Below are 20,475 nucleotides of genomic sequence, written 5' to 3' on the forward strand. Positions count from 1 at the left end.
TTATATGCCTTTTCATGTCAGGTTCACACTGCTGTGTTGTTTCCTGTTTTACTGACAGTCTGCGTCTGTTAATGTTTCCAGCTGTGCTCTCATCCTGTGTCTCATTCCCTTGTCATCCTTCTCTGTATTTAAGCCCTGTGTTTTCCTTGGTCTGTTTCACGATGCCTCTCATGCTGTGTGTTCTACCCGTTTAATCCTTGTTCATTTTTCCAGTTGAACCTCCGAGGACCTGGCATCCACACGTGGACGTCACATTTTGGGTTGTTTAGACCAAAATACTAAGTTTTGCTCTACAAGGGCCTGATATCCACTTATGAGGACGTTATCCTGCCACTGTTCTATCGAAATTTAAAACGAATGTCCTCATGTGTGGATCTCATTTTTCTCAGCAACAAACATCAGGTAAAAAACAAAAACAAACAAAAACCTGGTAATTCTTAGTTTTTACATTCATCAGATCCCAGTCAGCCTAAATAGGAAAGAGAAATTAAAAATGCATGCTGTGAAAGAGTTCGGGTCTTAGGAGGTTAAGTTAGTTTCCTGTTATTAGAAAAACAGGAATCTAAGTTTCTAAGTTTGACCTCCTGCAGTCGGCGCTTCGGGTCCATTCCTGCCTGCCGCACACAGCCTGACACAAAGGAGCTTAAAAATATGTTGGAGTTCAGTCAACTTATGGCCAAACATAATGAGACACCATCGAGTTGGATCGTTTCTGTCTGTGTGATGCTTTGCTCCTGCTTGTGGCATTAAATTGAGATGATCAACGAGGCTGTTCTACTTCACAAGTCTACGCAAATTGCCTGAAGTGTCAGATCAGGGTTGTGACCACAACAAAACGACTCTGATGTCATTTCCTTTGCTGAATTTAATTTGTTGCTTGGGTATTTCGTTACAGATCAACAGGATCACTCCATATACACAACTACAGGTACAGTATTTTGTACAGTTCATATTCAAATACATAGTTTTCATTGGCTTATTTACAAAACACGTTTTGTTTATGTACACGTTTTCATGTCAGTGCAATGTGACTTTCTTCCAACGAACACCTTACAAAAAAGTTTATTAAATTAACACATCTGGTTCACATCAGACAGATATGAACTTAAATAAAAAAAGAAGCTACACACACTGAAAGACAGCTCAGTAGTCGATCGCACTGCCTGACACCGTGAACTAATCTTCCTGGGGGGCGGGGCTTCAGATGCTAGCCCGATGTTCTACAGAATCCGTGCTTGCCCAGTTTCAGAGATAGTCCAGTTTCCCTGGGCGTCAAATCCTCGTTCCTGGATTAGAAAAATTGTGCTGAAAGTAACCCCGACATGAAACATTTCTGCTAAGAGATTACGCTACCGGCCGTTTGAGGGCACATTCACAGCCCAAGAAACAAAGAGAAAAAGAAAGAAGTTGACATCTATTGCACCTTTAAGTAGAGCAAACATTGCAAACTGAGCTCTCAAGGGACAATTTTTCCTTCGAGTCCTGTGATAACCTTCAACCACAGACACAAACTGGACACTGTCTACAGCTCAGTGCGACGGCAGGAGGGTGGAGGGGGAAAGAAAAAGAGCTGGCCAAGCAAACATAAATAACACTCTTATGTACATTTCCATTTGTTCAACAAATGTGATCTTTGCAGAAGGAAATAAAGTTTCATTCAGTGACAGATTTATCTCCAAGTACATCCATAACAAAGTCGTCTCATCACAAATACAGCAGCTAAAAAAGGGGACGAACGCAGAGACGAGGCTCTGCGCTCCAGAAGACGAAGCCGGGCGCCATCGACAGTCTGCCGTCTGTTCACAGTGATTAGACGGAGCCCCCTGACGTGACAGGAGCTCCGCCATTGCTGCTACAAAGCAGACACACAGAACTCTGCAGCTGGAACCACGCGGTGAAAACATGGGCTCGTCCATCTCCAAGAGACCTCAGCAGCCACGTCGAAGCAGCCAAACCTTCAGAGGAAAGGAGGAACGGCAGCACTCTGACCCACAGAAACAAATCATTTGCTCGAACGTTGGCTCCAGTCGTGTAGCGATGCATTTACGCTCCTCACACAAACAGACTTTGGTTACTTTGCACACGTGAGCACATCTGTCTACGGGGGGATGGTTGTTTCCAAATCATTTCCCTGAAAACATCCCGGCAAAAGGTGAAAACGTTCTAAGACACTTATTTGATTTTTCTTAAAACTTTCATAGAACTTCCTGAAAAAGTTTAAATATTTATTCATTTCCACCAGAAACCATCATCCCAGTCATCAAACGTTATGCCAGCAGCTAAGAAATGAAATCATTAAAAATGGACACTGCTCCGTCTACACTGACATGTCACTCACTTTTGTTGGACACCCATCAGGGTGTGGCTGGCCCACTGGATGGCTCAGCTGAGGAAAAGGGGGAAACTGGTTTAAGATATGAAACACTAAGCTATTAAAATGAGATTGTGAAAGTCCGTCTATTGAGACTGGGCATTAAGATCTGCTAGAAATACAGAAGCTGGAGTAAGACCTTACAGTTTGTGTTGTGCTTTGATGGTACCCATTCACAAATATGTGGTTTCAGTACCCCTGCTGCAGCGATCAGACTGCACAGGACGGGGCACCTCACACGGCTCTCCGGGCTCGATACCCACAAAGCTCAGAAAGGTGAATGCTTGCATTGGTGGTGTCATTCACAAGCAGGCTGCTCATACACGGCAGGGCAGATGTGGCCAAGTGCACAAGTGACTAATATACCAGCCTATGGAGGCTGTAGCCAGTGAGCTAGCCAACACGTGGTTATCCATAGATTCATTTTTTCCCCCTAAAACTAAAAAGTGTTCCAGGAGCATCTATGATCCCCTAAGCAGCAGGAGGTGGGACCACTGCAGCGATACTTCACTGCATCTTTATACACTCATGCTTCAGGTTTTAGGTGTGCTAAGCGGCATTGAACCCGAGGCTGAGCCTGCTGTTAAAAGGGAGCTCTGTTCCTATTACACATTAAAACAACTCAAAAATACAAGATGGAAGCTTTAAAAATGTAATGATGTGGAGTCGGAGAGAAGCGACTGACCAACCCTCTGCAGCCGCTCCATTGGTCATTGCATTCGCCTCTCACTCAAATGAAATACTCGTGTCAGTACACTACAAACTGTCTGACACAGTGTGTGAACTCTGACAGGGGAGAGAAATCACACGAGTGGGAATTTATCGGAGATATTTGTTAGATATCCGTCCGATCTATGAGTGCACGTCCGCACTCGACACTGAAGGAGCTCTTCCTTATTTCCTATCGTGCACACACTGGTGCAAAAGTCACTGCTCATATTAAACAGCATGACTTCTGACCTCACAGTCCAGGAAGGTTTATCAGGTCTGTATGAATTCACTGAGAGTAGATATATGAACTATGATCGCTTCAGGGACAGAAGTTAGAACCCAGGTGCTTTTCCAACTCCACGTTTGCACGGTGCAACCAAAAGTACCTGAACTGTGAATCATGCAAAGCTGCTCTAGTTGCGTGAAAAACAAAAAACCCAACAGTGCAACACATGAAACACTCATGGTTAACAAAGGCTTCCCTGCCTCTGTGCGAAGTAGCCAAGGTGAGAAACACTCACAGCGATCTGTGGGACTCGTTCGAATGTGAGCAAAGTGAAGTGTAAGCACAGAAGCCACATGAGACACAGTAATAAAGGCTAAAGTTGGATTCTGAATAGCATTATGGGTAATGTGGTTTACAGGCTTTGAGCAAATAAAAAAATCTCTGCTTCTTCCGTTTTGACACTTTTAAAATAACAAACAGTAAAATAATTGGCTGTGATGGACGCAGGAAGTCCAGGTTTGGGTGGACAGCAGAGAACTGCAGAGGTTTGCATCAGCCCCGTGGAGATGTGCCTGGTGTCTACAGGCGGGGCCTTTAGGTAGCCTGAAGCAACTCTAAGAAAAACTAAAAAAATAAAGCAGATCCTCTAAAATGACACATTTACACAATCAAAAAAAAGCGTTTAAACATATACCGTACAACTTTTTAAATCATGGCACCTGTCCCCAACAAACCCAGGTTCTCAGTCGTCGTGGCTACATACTGGTCAACATTGCACAAATCACCGTGGATATTTGGCAGCTGCAGGACCAAACACAGCTTTTGGCAAACGTGCCGAATTTGATGTGAACATCAGGACCCGAGTGTCCTGGGAGGGGAGGGGGGTCTTTGTGGGGGTGTTCCTGAATGCATGTACCGAGTCTCCTACACTAAAAGGAAGCATTTCATGATATTAATACTGTCACAGACTTTTGGGGTCCAGTTGGCTGAAAGAATGCAGGAAGCGATGAGGTAGCGTATGACGCGTGTTTTCCTGCTCACACTATCGCTAATAAAACCTCAGCAGAACCATTGGTTTGAAAGCTTGCCCGGGCATCCGTCGTCTCCCGTGGCACCAAACGTGACTCCAGCACACAGTGAACGCTGGGCCCCGTGTACAGTTGGCATCCGTAGGCCTGCAGGGACTCACGCCTGGAGCACATCGGTTTTTCCCTGCTCAGGTCAAATCGTGACTCTGGGTAGAAAAAGCCGTCTTTTGTTTTGAATCCTGACATCACAAGTGATAAGTGCACGATAAGAAAGCAACATCGCTGCATGACTCGGCCGTACTGCCATACATTCAGAGATGCGTTAGTGTGCAAGTATATTTTACATCTATGTCATGGCGAGGATCACGGGGTGGGAGCTGATGGGAGTTCGTCGGGCTCAGCAAAGTGCACCGGTCGGGTGCTTTCACAGGGAGGGGCTTCGCTGTTGTCTTAGCAAACCTTTTCACCGATCCGTGTTTGCAGTCGAGTTTAGAAAGTGCTGCGAAGCAGCCATAAAGACGGCGCGCGGTTCAACTGTCAGCCGTTCGTGAGATCTTCTGGCGCTTCCTGTTCAGAGCAGCAGGCTGAAAGAGGCGAGCGGGCGTAGTGCTGGCTGATGGAAGACGAGCTGCGGTCACTGGAGGACGCAGTATTTCTTGTAGTCTGACTCAAAGTCTTCGTCCATGCTACTGGTGTCGGCCATCTTCTTGCCATCGATCTTTGGCAGGAACTGGGAGTAGTTGACTCCCTGCTGCTCGTAGAAGAGAATGTAGGCCGAGTCGGTGTCGATCTCCTCAGAGTGCACTTCCTGTAAATGAAAAAACAAATAAAGCGGAGTGTTGTTACAGCGTGGTCGCATTTGGGGTGTCGACAGAGCCAAACCTTTCCTTACATCACACAAGAGTGCCCAGCGTGTGCAGAGCAGCATGTGTTAAAGTCATGATAAAGCAATCACAAGTTTGGTAAAGGTGTGTGTGTGTGTGTGTGAGACACTTTAACCAATAAAAACAACCCACATAAACCAGCACAGCTTTAAGAGGACCATCTGTTTCCCTGCACAGTGCTCCTCTAAGCTGAGTCTGTGGAGGTCGTACTGGATGTGTAGGAGGCTGTAACTAGTTACCTAGTACCTGCAGACAGTAGTGGAGGTGTGCTGGTGCCTTACCTTGCAGCTGCTGTCATTGTAACAGTACCATTTCCCATTGGGGTTTTTGGCATATGTCACATAGTGGCCTCCTCCCAATATTCCTGAATGGCACTGGAGAGATGAAGCAGAACAACATTCAGGACTTGTCTGACTGTTCTCCCCGCCCGTATGCCAGCGTGCACAAAGCGCCTGACTTACTGATATTGCATAGAGGTTGTATATGGCATCCAGACACATGTTGTCTCTGTGCTGCAGCAGAGAGCCGTCCGGCTCCGTGCTGCTCTCTGTGCTGCAGTCGGAGCACAGCCCGTTGCTGTCTCCGTTCACAAGGACCACGTCACAGTGGCTGCTGGATGCTTCACTACCGGAGGACGATTCTGATGCAACGCCCTCTCCTGACCCCTGAAGCCCTGACGCTCCTCCTGCTGCTGAACCCTCTGGGTCCGCCTGCGGTGCATCGTCTCTCAATTCAGCCTCAGAATTAGCTGCTCCGTCCAGGTTCTCCTTGCTGTTGGAGAGGCGATGTCTGCTGCCCAACTGGGGAAGGCGCAACCGACCTGGTCTGCGGCCTCCGCTCCCGGCCTTCGGGCTGCCAGACGGGCTACTGTTCCGGCTGAGAGAGGGAGCAGACTTCCTGCTTGAAGCTGGGGAAGCTGTTGGGGAAGCAGCAGTGTTAAAGCATTAGCACTTCAATTTTCACATTCTTTAAAAAACACAAACAGTGATGAAAGTCTTTACTGGACATGCCGTACCTTTGGGGAGGTTGCCAAAGCCAGCGGGTGCAGAGATGGAGGACAGATTGTCTTCTCCGACCCTCAGCAGATCCTCGCTCTCACTGCGGGAGTGGAGGCAGCGATGCTCGAGGTCCCTGGGAGCCAGGAAGGCGCTGGGGTCAAAATTCTCCCGTGGAAACTTGACGATCTTTTGGGACTTGATCCAGCGACCATTCACGAACTGGAAGCGCTTCAAGTGGACAATCTACACAAGTGAACACGTGTCAGACGCCGTCTCTAAATTTATTTCACGTGAGAACGTTAAATGCTACCAACACCCACGCATCGTTTCACATAAAACACTCAGATGCACGAGTCTGCTCCTGACCAGTATGGGTGGCAGCCTCCAGAGGTCCAGCTTCTTGGTGGCCAGTCGGTGGGTCTTGCACTTGGAGCAGTAGTAGAGTTCGTCCTCTCCCAGCTCCTCCTCGCTGGTGAAAGCCTTCAGACAGCTGTCCAAGCTGATAGGCTCAGCCTGAGCTCGCCGAGACTGCTCCACACTGCAGTGCTCCTCCACAATCTGCAGGGAGAGGAGCGCGATGCATGACGGAGGATAATGGACCACGAGAGCAGACACTCGGGGAAACAGCTACCAGGTGTCGTTTTAGAGCCAAGCAAAGTGCAACTTTAATGCATCTAACAAGTTTTACTGCTCAGTAACTCATTTTTCCTAGAATTCACATAAACCACAGCACTTACCAACACACCTCGAAGGAGTCTGGACACTTTAATCTGACATTTACTGACTCACTGACGCCTCCGTGTGGCCATACTCTGAATCACACCATATTCTGGTTTTCACAGCGATCATTACATGAGGACAACTGGACCCTGATGTAGAATTGCTAATATGACGGTGTGAAATATGAAAGCAGTGTTGCTGCTCATCACTCCTCCTGCCCCGAGGAAAGCTGGTGTTTACAAATGATGACGTTAATGACAGCGAGCACCATTTTCACAGAAATTCCATTACTGCTCTAACTCGAAGTGACTTTTTCTCTGCCTGAATTGGTGCTGTGTGTGTGTGTGTGTGTGTGTGTGTGTGTGTGTGCGTGCGTGCATGTATCCTTTACCCTCTCCTGGGAGGTCTGGTAGCGGAGGTGCAGGGCAGTTGGATCCCAGTCTACAGCTATGTAAGCATTTCCTACAGAAGCTCGGTCTTCTGTGCACTCTATCGTACAGCCTCTGCAGAACCTGCAAACACACAGATGTGCAGTACAGATGTGTGAGTTTTGCTTACAGAACACGGTTACAACAAATCAAATGTCATAATCTTGCATCAAAATGTGCTACTCCCACTTTAAGCTGTATGTAAGCCTGAATTTCACAGAACTTCAGGACAATGAGGTTCGGTTTATTTTGCCACAGCTGCACTCTCACTTTAAGCACACAAAAACAACAAAACTCTGTATTTCCAGTATTGTAATTCAGCAGGAGACGGCGTGCATGGCGTCTATCGTAGATATTAGCTGCAGCATTTGCACGCTGGGGGCTGGAGGATTAGAGAGTTTGGCTGCGTCACACAGCTGAGCTTTTGCGTGCACCTCAGAGCTGCAGAGCGTGTGTGAAAACGGCTTTAGTCGCGAGTGTCTGTATCCGAAACGCTCTTACCTGTACCACGGACACCAGGCACACGAGTTTCCATCCTTGCCCACGACCCTCAGAGTAAAGGGGTACTGATAGCCCATGCTGTCATCACTGCAAGTTAAAGGAAGACAAAAATGTCAACAAACTTGTCAGCAAAGTTATTTTTTCCTTCCAAAATTAAATTACACTAAACAAGGGAAGTGGCACGGATCAAGCTTTAGACAGCTGATGCTGATCCGACCTGATCCTGATTGTGTAAGAGACTTCGTCCGGACAGACCTGCTGCCTCAGTTTAACAGAGGAGAGTCTGGAAGTTCGCTCAGGTTCACACTCGAGAGGGTAAATGCTTCTTCAGATGAATGTTACTCAACAGAATCACACGAGTGTTTCTCTAATAAAGAGATTCGTAGGAGGAAATTACCAGTCCTGGGCATGGTTGCTGGCCTCCTGTGGGGGCAGGGGACTGGCCAGTCTGGACACCTGGATCCAGACTGCGTCGTACAGGTCCTTCTTACTGGTGTGCACAGTGCAGGGAACAATGAGCGGCATGCCGAACAGACTGGGTCGGTTCTTCTGAGACGACAGGAAGTACAACTCTGTGCGCATCTAAAGCGGGGGGCACAAACATTTACGTGTTACGTCTACAACAACCATAAAAATGACACTGCATTAGTTTTTTCTACGAGTTCTCACCATCTTCCTGTGCATAGCGATGATGTATCCAATGAAGGGGCTCTCGTGCACCGGTGTGATGTGTCCATTGGCGACCCCGTTGGTCAGAGGCGTCTCAGGGCTGCAGGGCCCACCGTTAGGGATGAGGTCTAGCTTACTGCCCACGTGCCCATTGGCAGCTGTATTGTTGGCTATAGGTGTGATATCTGATGGAGGAGGGGAGAAAATGAGAAACTTGCAGGTAGCTCTCTGGTGAGTGCGCAGACATGTGTAAGATGACACACCTGTCAGCGTGGGCGAGCTCAGTGATGTTGGTGAACCCGGCACCGGGACCTCGAACGCACACAAGAAGCCGTTGACAGACAGACGGACCTTCTGGTTATCCTGAGGGAAGTTCTGAAAACCAAAGGTCAGCACATAAGACTGCAGCAATAAAGACGCCTACATGCAAACATTTCAGCAGAACTACGAGTTCATTACACGCCGGTTTGTGCCACACATCTAAAACCTTGGTAGGACTTTAACTCTCGTTCACGTAGATGGTGCTAAATGGCGTCTGCAGCTAGTGGTGCAACGGATCAAAACTCTCACGGTTTTAAAGTCACGGATCGGATCAATTTTCGGATCAGCAAAAATAGAAAAAAAAGACAAAAATTCGACTCGCCGTTTACTTATTCAAGTATTTTTTGCCTATTAAAAATCATTCAACTGAAGACTCATTCCAGGCACTTATATAAAAACAAATTAAGGTGCAATATGGACATTATGGACCATGCTGGGCAGCCTCTGCACACGGCCATAAACAACCAGAGGAGTCTGTTCAGTGACAGGTTGCTTCTCCCAACGTCAAGAACCAGCAGACTTAAAAAGTCCCACACGCCAACAAACTGTTTAACTCCTCGCTGGAGGGGAAACGGGGACAGAGGAGGGGGGAACAAGTAGCTGTAGTGCCTTTTCACTGTGCAATAGTTGTTGTTAATATCCAACGGTGTAACAGACTCACAATACTTGAAATGTGCTGTTCCCTTGTATTCTTATTCCTATTTATCCCTTTTGTATTCTCTGTATTTATAAATGTGTATATTTGGTATATTTCTGCTCACACTCTGCAACTTCTGTGGGTGCTGTGCTACTGGAAACTGAATGTCCCGGAGGAACCCACCCGAGGGATAAATAAGGTTTCATCTAATCTAATGTAATCCATAGGGCAGTGCAGGGCTTTGTATCTACCACTCTGGGCAGCAAAGGGCTGCTTAAATGCCGCAAACTCCTCTGCTCCGCTACTTGGACCGCTGGCGCTGACCATAACTATCGCTTGACAGACTGACCACGCGCACCATACACATACTTTTTTTTTCCCCCGAGTCTTCGGATCACGTGCGTACCGAACCGTGGAGTGGGATCGGTTCGGATTTCGGATCAACCGTGATCCGTGGCACCACTATCTGCAGCAGCAGCTGCGTGTTTCCATGCAGCCGTATAACAACTGGAAGACGTGCTGCAGCAGCACTCACATCCTCTGGCACTTTTTATCTTTGATCGTGTTCGACGTTTCAGCTGTTAATTCTGGAGCGCTCTCACTGCGCCGCATACGATCGCCTAAAATATCAAGATTCTTATTATGGACACAAAATACACCTCACAGAGGAAACGTAACCATGTGGACTGACAGACAAATGAGTGTTTTTAACACAAAGAGTCTCGTGTTAAAAACACTACAAGGTTAGAGTTAGTAACGTATGACTTTCACCAGGGTCTAAGTGTGAGTGTGTACGGTCATGGATTGAACACAGCATTACGCCCCCACCAAGAACCAACCACACCGCCTGCCACAGACGGGCCCTTTATGTCGTCCAGGAGAGCGACCACCACCTCCACCACCACAGCAACATTTCCACACACCAATGAGACAACGCGGCCAAAATGTGGCTCCGACCCACACGCTTCGATTATGCACGTACCGTGGCTTTCCTGATCGCTGCTGTCAGCACGTCTGAACCAAACTGTGAGGAACATTAACATAACGTGATCATGTCTCACTGAGGAGAGGATGAGGCCAGCAGTGTTACGAGATACGAGCATCACTCACACACATTTGTAGTTTTTAAGTATAAATCGTAACCTAGATGAGCGAAGACAAACAAGCAGTGACTGCAAAGGTTCGAGACAAAACGATTCAACGAATCCTTCATTTTAATGCCGTCTTCTGCTGCATGGCGCACAGATGAGAGCGTCAGCGTGGTGCGAATACCTTGATATTAGAAGAATGGACCTCAGCCAGGAGGATCTGCTCGGGCTTCAGGCTGCACAGTTCACTCAGCTGTTTCTTCAGCCCGGTGTACTTCTCGTCCATATTCAACCTCAGGCCGTAGCGCACGGGCGTGGAGCCGTCCAGCTTGATAACTACAGACACATCGCAGCATAGCACCGTTCAGAATTTGTTCTTTAACAAAGAAATAGGTTTTAATGACCACACAGCACATTTTTATAGATTCACTTAAAAAAAAAATACAAATCCAGCAGAGTGTGAGAGAATGAAACAGCGAAAGGTGGACCTCCTATAAGAAGGACACATCACTGCTGCAGGGCTTCAAACAGGCTGCTGACAGAACGAGGGAAACATGGTCAGGTCTTACGTCCAGGCTGGAAGCATTTGTGTACAGTCACACTTCCGGCAAGGCTGCCGGACACTGGCGCCACCGGGCCCTCTGACCACCACCAGTAGGCAACGGGTGAAGTGTCTTGCCCAAGGACACAACGACCGAGACTGTCGGAGCCGGGGCTCGAACCGGCAACCTTCCGATTACAAGACGAACTAGCCATTTCCAGCAGGATACAAGCTTAAATCATCGCAAACTGGTTTCTCAAACCTGTCATTGAGTTCAATGCACTAAAATGACCTACAGAACGACCTAATGTCAGTTTCGTGGAGCAGCTTTGTGGATGTGGTGGGAGAACAAATCTGCAGCAACGGTGTTATTCCATCATGTCAACAAGGACCAAAATCTGAGACGCTAAGAATTTTATTCTGAAGCAAAAAGGGAGTCCAGCCCAGTGCTAGCCTGTCTGCCTCCAGCTTTAACCACTAACACTGATCAGTTCTGCAGCATTAACTCTAAGCACAGTTGATTTCTGTTCATCGGCCTGCTCACCGGTGATCTCCAGATGCATGGAGCTGTCCATGGGCAGAGGCAGAGACAGGAAGTTGAAGGGATCAAAGCGAGCGCTGATGTGGCCGCAGGTCTTACACTTCACCTGAGACTTGAGCTGTCCGTGGAACAGGTCGACCACGATGGAGCGGTTCCTACGCAGGTGATTCTCCCACGCCTGAGAGTGGAGAAAGCATAGCAGACCGTCACCAGATCATACGCTGTTAATTCTGTAAATCCCAACATCAATACGGTGCCTTATCCTCCGATTCAGACAAAGAGATCGCAAAGGCTGTGAATGAACATCGACATCCCTCTGAAGAGGGGAGGGCTCGCTTTTCAGCTGAGACCACAAAGCCTGAGGATAGAAGTCAGAGCCGGCCTATCCCCATTTCTCAGGTTTTACCCAATTTTATCATCTATCTCCCAACAGAGTTAGCTGAAATAGTTCAGCTACAGTTATTGTACCGTTATAAGAACATTACTAGTTAATGCCACTTTAACAACACGGGGAAGTCCTTCCCTCTGAAGACATCCTTTCTTTCTTTTTCTTGGTTGTGGTAACAAATAACTAAACAGCAACAGATAAAATGTGATTTGTGCCACTGCAGACACCTACAGTTTCAGAAAAATTAATAAATAGTATAAAAAAAAGACAGTAAATATGATTTGAAGTGAGTAGAAGTGAGGACAATGAGTGTTTTAGCATAAAGGGATTGTTTTCATACCTTTCTTATTGTTTTTGAAAAGCAGCCCCTGCCCATCACACTCCCACCACCCTGTCTGACTGTTGCTGTCATGTTCTTTATTAGAAAATGCTGTGTCTGTTATACACCACATGTAACGCAACCCAAACCTATGGGCTCAAAATGTGGTCACAAATATTTTGTACTTGTAAAAAAGATTTGTGTGTGGACTTAGCCAAAAAAAACACTGCAAGTTACAAGTACGAATTTTGACCCTATTTTTCTTCCTTTAAGCTGATTGGTCAATGTCATGTCAATCACAAATGTAACAATCCAATCAGAGAACAGATGGGTTTGGCTGTCGAGGGGCGCTTTTTTTGAACTGCAGGTCTTTGAAGGGAATAAATGCCCTTTTACATGCCAACCCAGCGTTTTCCTTCATCACCACGAAGGAAAACAGTCTGTGGTCGTCCGAGTTTGGTGATTTTTGTGTCACAGGTCTACGTGTTTAATACAGGGACTTCCACAGCCTTTTCAACAGCGCTGTGGACCTCGGGGGGGGGGGGGGGGGGGGGGCAGTGTTTTGGAAATGACAGTCTTCATTACAAAGCTTTCTTCGTTATGAATTAGCATACATGTTTTTATTGAACATTTGAAGAACCAGCAAAAAACCCACAAACTCTTGTAGTTCACATAAAGTCAGAGATAGAAAAGACAAGGAGCAGGTGCATCTAGTGCAGGTAGAGCTGCTGCAAAAACCCACAGAGCCCAGCAGCCAGCAACAAATTCTGGATCCTTTGCTTTTAGTTAGCAGTTAGCATTAGCAGCACATCCTGCGTCCGATGTGAAAGGACCTTTATGCTGCGCACTGTGACTCACAGCAATGGTCCTGGGTCAGCCCTGACTTTGTGTTAAAGTAATCCTAAAGTAATAATGTTATTTCTAACCACTGATATAGCACAACTTTATCCTTTCAACAGCTGCTGAAAGTTAGGGGACCTAGCTGCTATCGGATCTTTATATAGAGATTACCCTTCAAGGACCTGCAGTTCAAAAAAAGCGACCCTCCGACAGCCAAACCCATCTGTTCTCTGATTGGATTGTTACATTTGTGATTGACATGACATTGACCAATCAGCTTAAAGGAAGAAAAATAGGGTCAAAATTCGTACTTGTAACTTGCAGGGGTTTTTTGGGCTAAGTCCACACACAAATCTTTTTTACAAGTACAAAATATTTATGACCACATTTTGAGCCCATACAAACCTTCCAGAAAGTTCAACTTTTGTCTCGTCAGTCCATTTTCCCAGAAGCCATCATCAGTATGTTTTTGGCTAAATGTGAGACGAGCCTTTGTGCTCTCTTTGGTTTGCGTCATCTCATTAAAAACTAAAATGCCAGAAGGGATTTCTTTAAACACAGATGCCATTTTTCCTCAATCTCTTCCTCATTGTTGAATCGTGAACTCTGAACTGCAGTTCTTTGTTGTTCTGGTGTGTTGGTGACCTCCTGGATGAGTCTCAGCCTGGCTGATCCTGGAAGGTTCACCGCTGTTCCAAGTTTTCCCATTTGTGGATAATTACTGTCACTGGAGTCCCAAAGCCTTACAACTTACTTTGTCATCCAATGAAAGGTGTCAGTGACCTTGTTTCTCATCAGTTTCTTTAGATTGTTGCTTTTTAGGCTGGAAGATTTTCCAGAGGTTCTATTAAGGTGACAACAGGACTTATAGCAACTAGAGATGGCACGATACCACTTTTTTATGTCCGATACCGATATCATAAATTTGGATATCTGCCGATACCGATATGAATCCGATATAGTGTTTTTTAATCAACAAAACTGTTTTTTAAATATCTTGCTGCATTTTGTATAAGTTCATACTCAAGTTTAAAACAACAACTACACTAAAGCTATTCTGTTATACCTGTATGCAAAAAAAAAAAATTTCATAGTTCAGCAATACTGATCAATCTAATAAACTTAAACCTACACCATCCTCCCTATTCTGGTATTTTAAAGACTACTTAGCATAAATATTAAGCAACCTAACTAATAGGGTTCCAACTCCCAGCAACAACAAAAATAAATAAATAAAAAATAGGGAACCACCCCTCACGCTCCACCTCATGATGCTTAATCGACGTAATCAACCTTAATTTGATGCAGTGTGAAAAAAAATGCACAGAAATCAATTATTTTTCAAGAAATATTAAATAGATTCAACATCTTTCTTCAACAAAATTGCAGACTGCACAGATGGTACCTTCCCAAAGGAAAAAGTACTATAGCTTACTAGGGTATATATATTAGACTTAACAGTCACTATATACAGTAATTGACTTCTATTAATTTTACATCAAATTAAAACTTTGGGTGTCAGATAATTATTTATTAAAAGCTCGACATTTTAAATGAGAATAAGAAAGAAAAGTATGTCTTTGTGCCCCCTTTTCCCTGTTCATGCCCTATCGGCCCCCCTGGCTAAACTTTGCTAGATCCGCCCCTGCACAGTTACCAGCGTCAGCTACGTAGAAAAAGATCCTGGAGTAGAAAGTAATATTAAATACATTCTAACAACAGCTGATCAAGCTTAAACGTGCTGCTGTTGTTCAGCCGCTGGTTTCCTCTTTCTGGTGCAAAGTGGGCCAAAAGCAAACTAGAGTCATGGACTCGCGACAGAAAAGCCGATCAGCTGATCATTAGCAGTTTCATGATTGAAGTAGCAGCAAGAAGAGGCAGTCGCTTGTTAAGCTTAACGCAGGAATGCTTTACAAACATTCAGAGATGGACTTACACACTTGCTTTACTTCTCTCGGGATAACTTTGTCGGAGATGAAATGCCGGGTTGCTAGCGAAGCTCCACATGCTATCCAGACCACCGACAGGTCCCGCATGCCACAGCTGCTCTATCACGTGATGCATACTGCTCCGACGTGCTAACGTTCTGAGGTGAGTTACGGCGTGTTGCAAGTTTTGTGAGGTGCTTTCCTGATATTTAATGGATCGGATTACATTTTTTATTTTTCTCCGATATCCGATCCAGTAATTTAGGTCAGTATCGGACCGATACCGATACGTAATATCGGATCGGTCCATCTCTAATAGCAACCAGTTAATTAAAAATATAACAATTGGCAGCTTTCCCTTGATAACAGATGAAGTCAACATTTAAAAACTGCATTTTGTATTTGCTTCACTTCTCTTTGTCTAATAATAAAAATGATTTTGTGATCTAAAAACAGCAAACATGCAAAAACAGAAATCAGCAAATGTAACCAACAATAAGCAGCGTTGGGGAGTAATGGAGTACATGTACCAGCGTTATTCAAAATACAAAACACGAGTAACTGTATTCTGTTACAGTTACCGTTTTAAAAGGCTGTATTCACAATACAGTTACTTTGTTGAAATAAAGGGATTACTCGGCGTCTTTTCCTGTTTCATACGTTAGGCTGTCCCCTCTCTATTTCTTCATAATTCCACGCCGGTGGAAACCCAAACACGCGAGGCTCAATCTCACGGCTCGTAATGACGTGAAGGAATATTTTTTAATTATTGTTCAAAAAATGATTTAATATGAAGGCAACAGGCAGAGTGTGTGACTCCATATTTGGCAACTTCCAAACGTTAGCCGAGATCACCTGCAGCGAGGCTGCGGGGCTCCGATTGTCCTGCAACATTACGCCACAGGGACACATACGGACTCAGTATTTCACTCAGTGCTGTAACGTTCTTATGAACATGATCACTCTTTTGCATTCACTCGTATGAAGCTCTCAGCTTTTACTTGTACAGTGAATTAAGCACAGCCGGCTTCCCTGACAGGAGTGTTTGTTCATCTTTAGAGTTTGAACTCAGTCGCTCGAGCAAAGATCCTGGAAGTCTCAACACAATTTACCCGGTTGAAGGCTATAGCTCACCTGGCTGTGCAGGTGAGGCTACTGCAGAGGTGTGGCTTAAAATCCCGCCCAGATCATTACCGACCAACCTTTGCTGCTACGTCTAATTAAAGGTTCTCTCTCTTTTGCTTGTTTTTATATTTATTATCTATCATTTGAATTAAAGCTCAGGGACTCCCCCGTTACAGTGTAATTACCTGAAATGTTTAAAATGATAATCCAGATATGTTTATTATCTTATCAACCAAAATAACTTATTCTTGCTCCAATTAATCAGCAGTGTGAACTCTGACCTCAGAGGCCACCTCCCAGTCTGGCCGACCATCGCTGTCCTTCAGCTCCACGTACGGCTTCTCGTGGACTCTGTTCAGGTCTTCGTGGAGGCCGTCCAGGAGGAAGGCCAGCAGCTCCTGAGAGTCCTGCTGCTGGAAGCCATTGAAACGGGGGGCGTACTTTGCTATCGTCCACTAAAGCAATGAATCATAAACTCTGATTAGAACATAAGCACGACAAAACATAGCTGAGCCAAAAATATCATACTAGCTAAGACAGTCCCACACTATCACTTTAATATTCTGTGGCCTCCTGTGGATGTGCACCCGCCTGCACATGAAACTCTTTTTGTGACTAATATATGGGAAATGCTGCAACTTCTCACCCTGAGTTTGAGTGGAGCTACATTCTTCTGTGTCCCACTCCACAGCTCCATCACCAGGTCGCCGTAACACTTGGCCATGTGACCTCGCATCCCAATAGGATTGGTTCTATTGATACACCAAAAAAACAAAAGTTAGTTAAAATGAAAATGTTTGTTTTTCCCCTCATTGTTGTTTTGTATTCATTATGAACAGTTGGTTTTCTGTTTTTCTTTAAACTATATCCACAAATACTCAATAAAATATTTTGAATAAAAGGCACCTGTTGAGCTCGTAGAGGTGTCTCCCTGAGAGGAAGTAGTCTGTGAGAGGCTTGGTGTTGCTCACACACTGGATGCTCGAGTTCATGAAGCAGGTGTTGCCAAGGTTACTGAGGCCAGTCGCCCCTTTCTCTGTGGGAACTGTGTTGGGATACAAAGACGTGCTGTTCAGATGCTAAAATGCTTAACTGAAGAAAAAAAGAGTCATACATACAAGCACGTATGACTTCAATATGTTTTTTACATATGAGAATAAAGGACATGAGGCCAAACTGTCTTTGAACGCTTAGACAGGAGTCCTCAAAAAACAAACACCTAAACAAAGAAACAAAAAACCTTTGAACTCCAAGCACTTTTGCTTTACTTCAAAACAAACTTTATACAAATTTTAAAAATGGATCAAAGGGTTAAAAACATCCTTTTTTCCTCTTTAGACATAATTCTGTATACTTATTATTATTATTATTAAAATGTATTTAGTGATATAATCTGCACTGGTCATAGTTACTTCTTGGATTTTGGAGTTCAACATTTTCCAGAGCTTGGGCGCCGCTTTAGCTCACTAGACCAAGCAACCATATTGTGGTGGATTTTTGTGTGATATGTATAACTATGTAACTATATACACTATATATCTATGTGTTCTGAACATATATATTTTAACTTTAATGCAGAGTGTTAAGCACAAGACATTTTGCTTCACCGAGGTTATTAAGGTTTTACAGTAACAGGGCAGTTGATGCTGTTGAGAGTTCGCCTGAATAACTCTCCAGCTCCGGTAACTGACCTTCACTAATACACACTCAACATCTTTCATGCAGCACAACCAAAACAGTAACATTGTAACAGAGATCCTGAACACATCACGATAAAATATCCTATGATATAATCACACACACACACACACACACACACACACACACACACACACACACACACACACACACACTGAAGTGTTTTTATATATGAGAAAGCATGTATGTTATACGATTGTGCCACTTGCTGTATAAGATTTAATAATTAGGATTAATGTGTGATGTTTGACTGTGTCATGACCTATTGTGATAAGCCAGAGCAGGGGGTAGCCGGAGTCCTGACTGGCCTTTGGCCAAGACCTTGGCCGCTACCTGACCCCTGCAGCTGTGTTTGGATGTGTGGGAAAGTTACCCAGCAGCAGGGGGATACTGGTCCCTGTATTAGGGGACCAGAGGGCACCCCCAGAGCTCTTTTTCCTCCTGCTGCTGCCTCCTGTCCGTCTCTGTGTTGCTCTGCTGTCTGTGCTTAAGGCTGTACACCCCGGGGTTTTGCTTTGCTTGCTTTCTGCTTTGCAATTTTCTTGCTAAATGTCTGTATGTATTTTTCCTGCTGTTCATATGATTCAGTGTATTAAACTCTGTTCCAAGAATTCTACTCTTTTCCAGAGCATCTTTTTGAGTGTCTTGATTTTAATTGGCTCTAAAGAGGTTGGATCTCCACATCGTTGGTGGGAGAAGGTTATCAGGGTGGCTTCAAAATTTGCGACCACAATATGAGGCCGCGTGGCTGAGAGCGGCCGACCCGAGGCCGTTTGCCGCATGTCTCCCCCCCGGCTCTCTCGTCACTCTACCCTTTCAAATAAAGCTGTACAAAGGCCAAAAAATGATCTCCAGAGCCTTTTCTTTAGAGGCAAAAGCAGAAGAAACATTACAGCTTTCACCAAAGCGGCGTGCTCTAACCATCAGGATATCATGGCGTGAGCTCGCTGAGAAACAGTATTTTGGATGTTTGTGTTGCGATTTCTTTCTCAGCTTCATTCCTGTTACCCTGCGCTGCTGTAACCCTTTACGAGCCAAACCTGTGTGAGCACTCGACTGTGCTCGGTCGACTCTGCAGCTCCCCGTTACATCTCTGACCTCAGAGAGGGCTTTGAGATTTCTGCTGTTTCACTGCTGTGATTCCACACTGATGACTGTAAGATTTAAACGTCACACCTGTCTGCTATAGTTAGCATCCTATCAGAGCATGCCAGCGGTTGCACAGTGCGCTCTTTAAACTTACCTTTGTGTCTGTCCATCTTACTACTGTTGGCAATGAAAGACATTTCCTCAGGCCAGCTCATGTCTTTGTTCCTGACTGTGGAGAAACAAAAGACATGTTTGTTCCACTCTGCTGTGCCGTGATACAGAACGATCAGCAACTCTGGGGAGAAACAACACCTTCAATAACCAGCTGCTGCTCATCCTGGATCTTCAGGCTTTCCAGTGTGTGATCTTCATCATCCAGAAGTGTGAGGTAGTTCTGGTGGACAACAGGTAAAGGAAACAGGAGAAGATTGGTTGCAGTTCATATGGCTGTTTAATAACTTTTGACTTCTTTCAGCACTGGGCTAACAGCTCTGCTCAGCTTTCTTCTGTGTCAGCTTATTTTAAAAGCAGCTGTAGTCTGGGCCGGGTTAATCTGCAAGAAGGTCCTGGGGGGCAAAACGATCTGCTGGGCCACAGACTGCTCCACACTGAACGAATGCACATATAAGTTCAGACTTACCACCACCCCCAACTTTCAGCTACATAATAATGTCTACAGGAAGCATCTAGCACTCTGCTTTGTAGCAGCAGTGCTTCCTGCAGGAGATTCAAGTTTTCTTCAATAGAAATGGGATTTAGGGAACAACACAAGGCTTTTAAAAGCAGTGGATTTCTCCCTGTTAAACATACTTTCATGCAGTTGGATGTGCGCTTTGGGATTCTGAAAGTGTTCTGACACTGGGAATACATTTTCCTTTAAAATGCATTCAGTGTGCTGCAGTAAACTCTAATAAAGGCTCGTATGGCCTTCATAAACAATAATCTCTCCAGGTCTGTCCAGCACTCTCATCTGAAGCTCTGTCCTACGAAACGCTTTCTTCTCTGTTTTCCTTTTAAGCATCTCATCAGCTTCATGACAGTAAAGCTCCTGCAAACATCTGGGCCTGTTGTGTTTCTGGTTGTTCTCTACTTTCTCTGGAAACTTGAACCAAAGCAGACATTGGCTAACATATATCTAATATCTCATCAGAGCCCAAAAATATAACAACAGTGTGTGTGTGTCTCAAAGTCCAGGGTTAAATAGCGGGGATCGCTGTGAGAGATTTGATCCTCACCTCACTGTTGTAGAGCCAGAGCCTCATGTCCTCCTCCTTGATGCGGAGCCTTTGCGACAGGTACAGGTGGATGTCCTTAATGGTGCCCATGCGGCTGAAGCAGCCCGTGTAGGCCAGCATCCTCTTCAGAGGAGCGTTGGGGGATGGCACGTTACCTGCTCGAAGAAAGCAACAGTGACATACCCCAGC

The 20,475-nt window shown here is 45.3% G+C and overlaps 1 protein-coding gene across 7 annotated transcripts in view; it reads right to left on the reverse strand.

Moving 5' to 3' along the window:
• Nucleotides 1-847: 847 nt before the first annotated feature.
• usp32 (ubiquitin specific peptidase 32) overlaps nt 848-20,475 on the reverse strand; it is a 66,183-nt gene continuing 46,555 nt past the window's right edge. For 4 of the 7 annotated variants that reach the window (XM_026193558.1, XM_026193563.1, XM_026193559.1 and 1 more), the window contains exons 17-34: nt 20,287-20,441; nt 19,364-19,445; nt 19,206-19,280; nt 17,171-17,309; nt 16,911-17,016; nt 16,546-16,719; nt 11,668-11,842; nt 10,767-10,918; nt 8,800-8,911; nt 8,537-8,721; nt 8,265-8,449; nt 7,868-7,954; nt 7,330-7,450; nt 6,585-6,776; nt 6,236-6,461; nt 5,682-6,136; nt 5,502-5,594; nt 848-5,144 (exon numbers count right to left, since the gene is read on the reverse strand). In XM_026193558.1, coding sequence (XP_026049343.1) covers nt 4,971-5,144; nt 5,502-5,594; nt 5,682-6,136; nt 6,236-6,461; nt 6,585-6,776; nt 7,330-7,450; nt 7,868-7,954; nt 8,265-8,449; nt 8,537-8,721; nt 8,800-8,911; nt 10,767-10,918; nt 11,668-11,842; nt 16,546-16,719; nt 16,911-17,016; nt 17,171-17,309; nt 19,206-19,280; nt 19,364-19,445; nt 20,287-20,441 — 2,888 coding nt within the window. In that variant the 3' untranslated portion in view covers nt 848-4,970. Of the gene's footprint in view, nt 5,145-5,501; nt 5,595-5,681; nt 6,137-6,235; nt 6,462-6,584; nt 6,777-7,329; nt 7,451-7,867; nt 7,955-8,264; nt 8,450-8,536; nt 8,722-8,799; nt 8,912-10,476; nt 10,519-10,766; nt 10,919-11,667; nt 11,843-16,545; nt 16,720-16,910; nt 17,017-17,170; nt 17,310-19,205; nt 19,281-19,363; nt 19,446-20,286; nt 20,442-20,475 lie in introns of all 7 variants that reach the window. The other 3 variants (XM_026193557.1, XM_026193560.1, XM_026193556.1) reach the window with 1 other exon arrangement.

The sequence above is a fragment of the Astatotilapia calliptera genome, chromosome 14, assembly GCF_900246225.1.
Source record: "Astatotilapia calliptera chromosome 14, fAstCal1.2, whole genome shotgun sequence".
In the NCBI taxonomy this organism is placed as follows: domain Eukaryota; kingdom Metazoa; phylum Chordata; class Actinopteri; order Cichliformes; family Cichlidae; genus Astatotilapia; species Astatotilapia calliptera.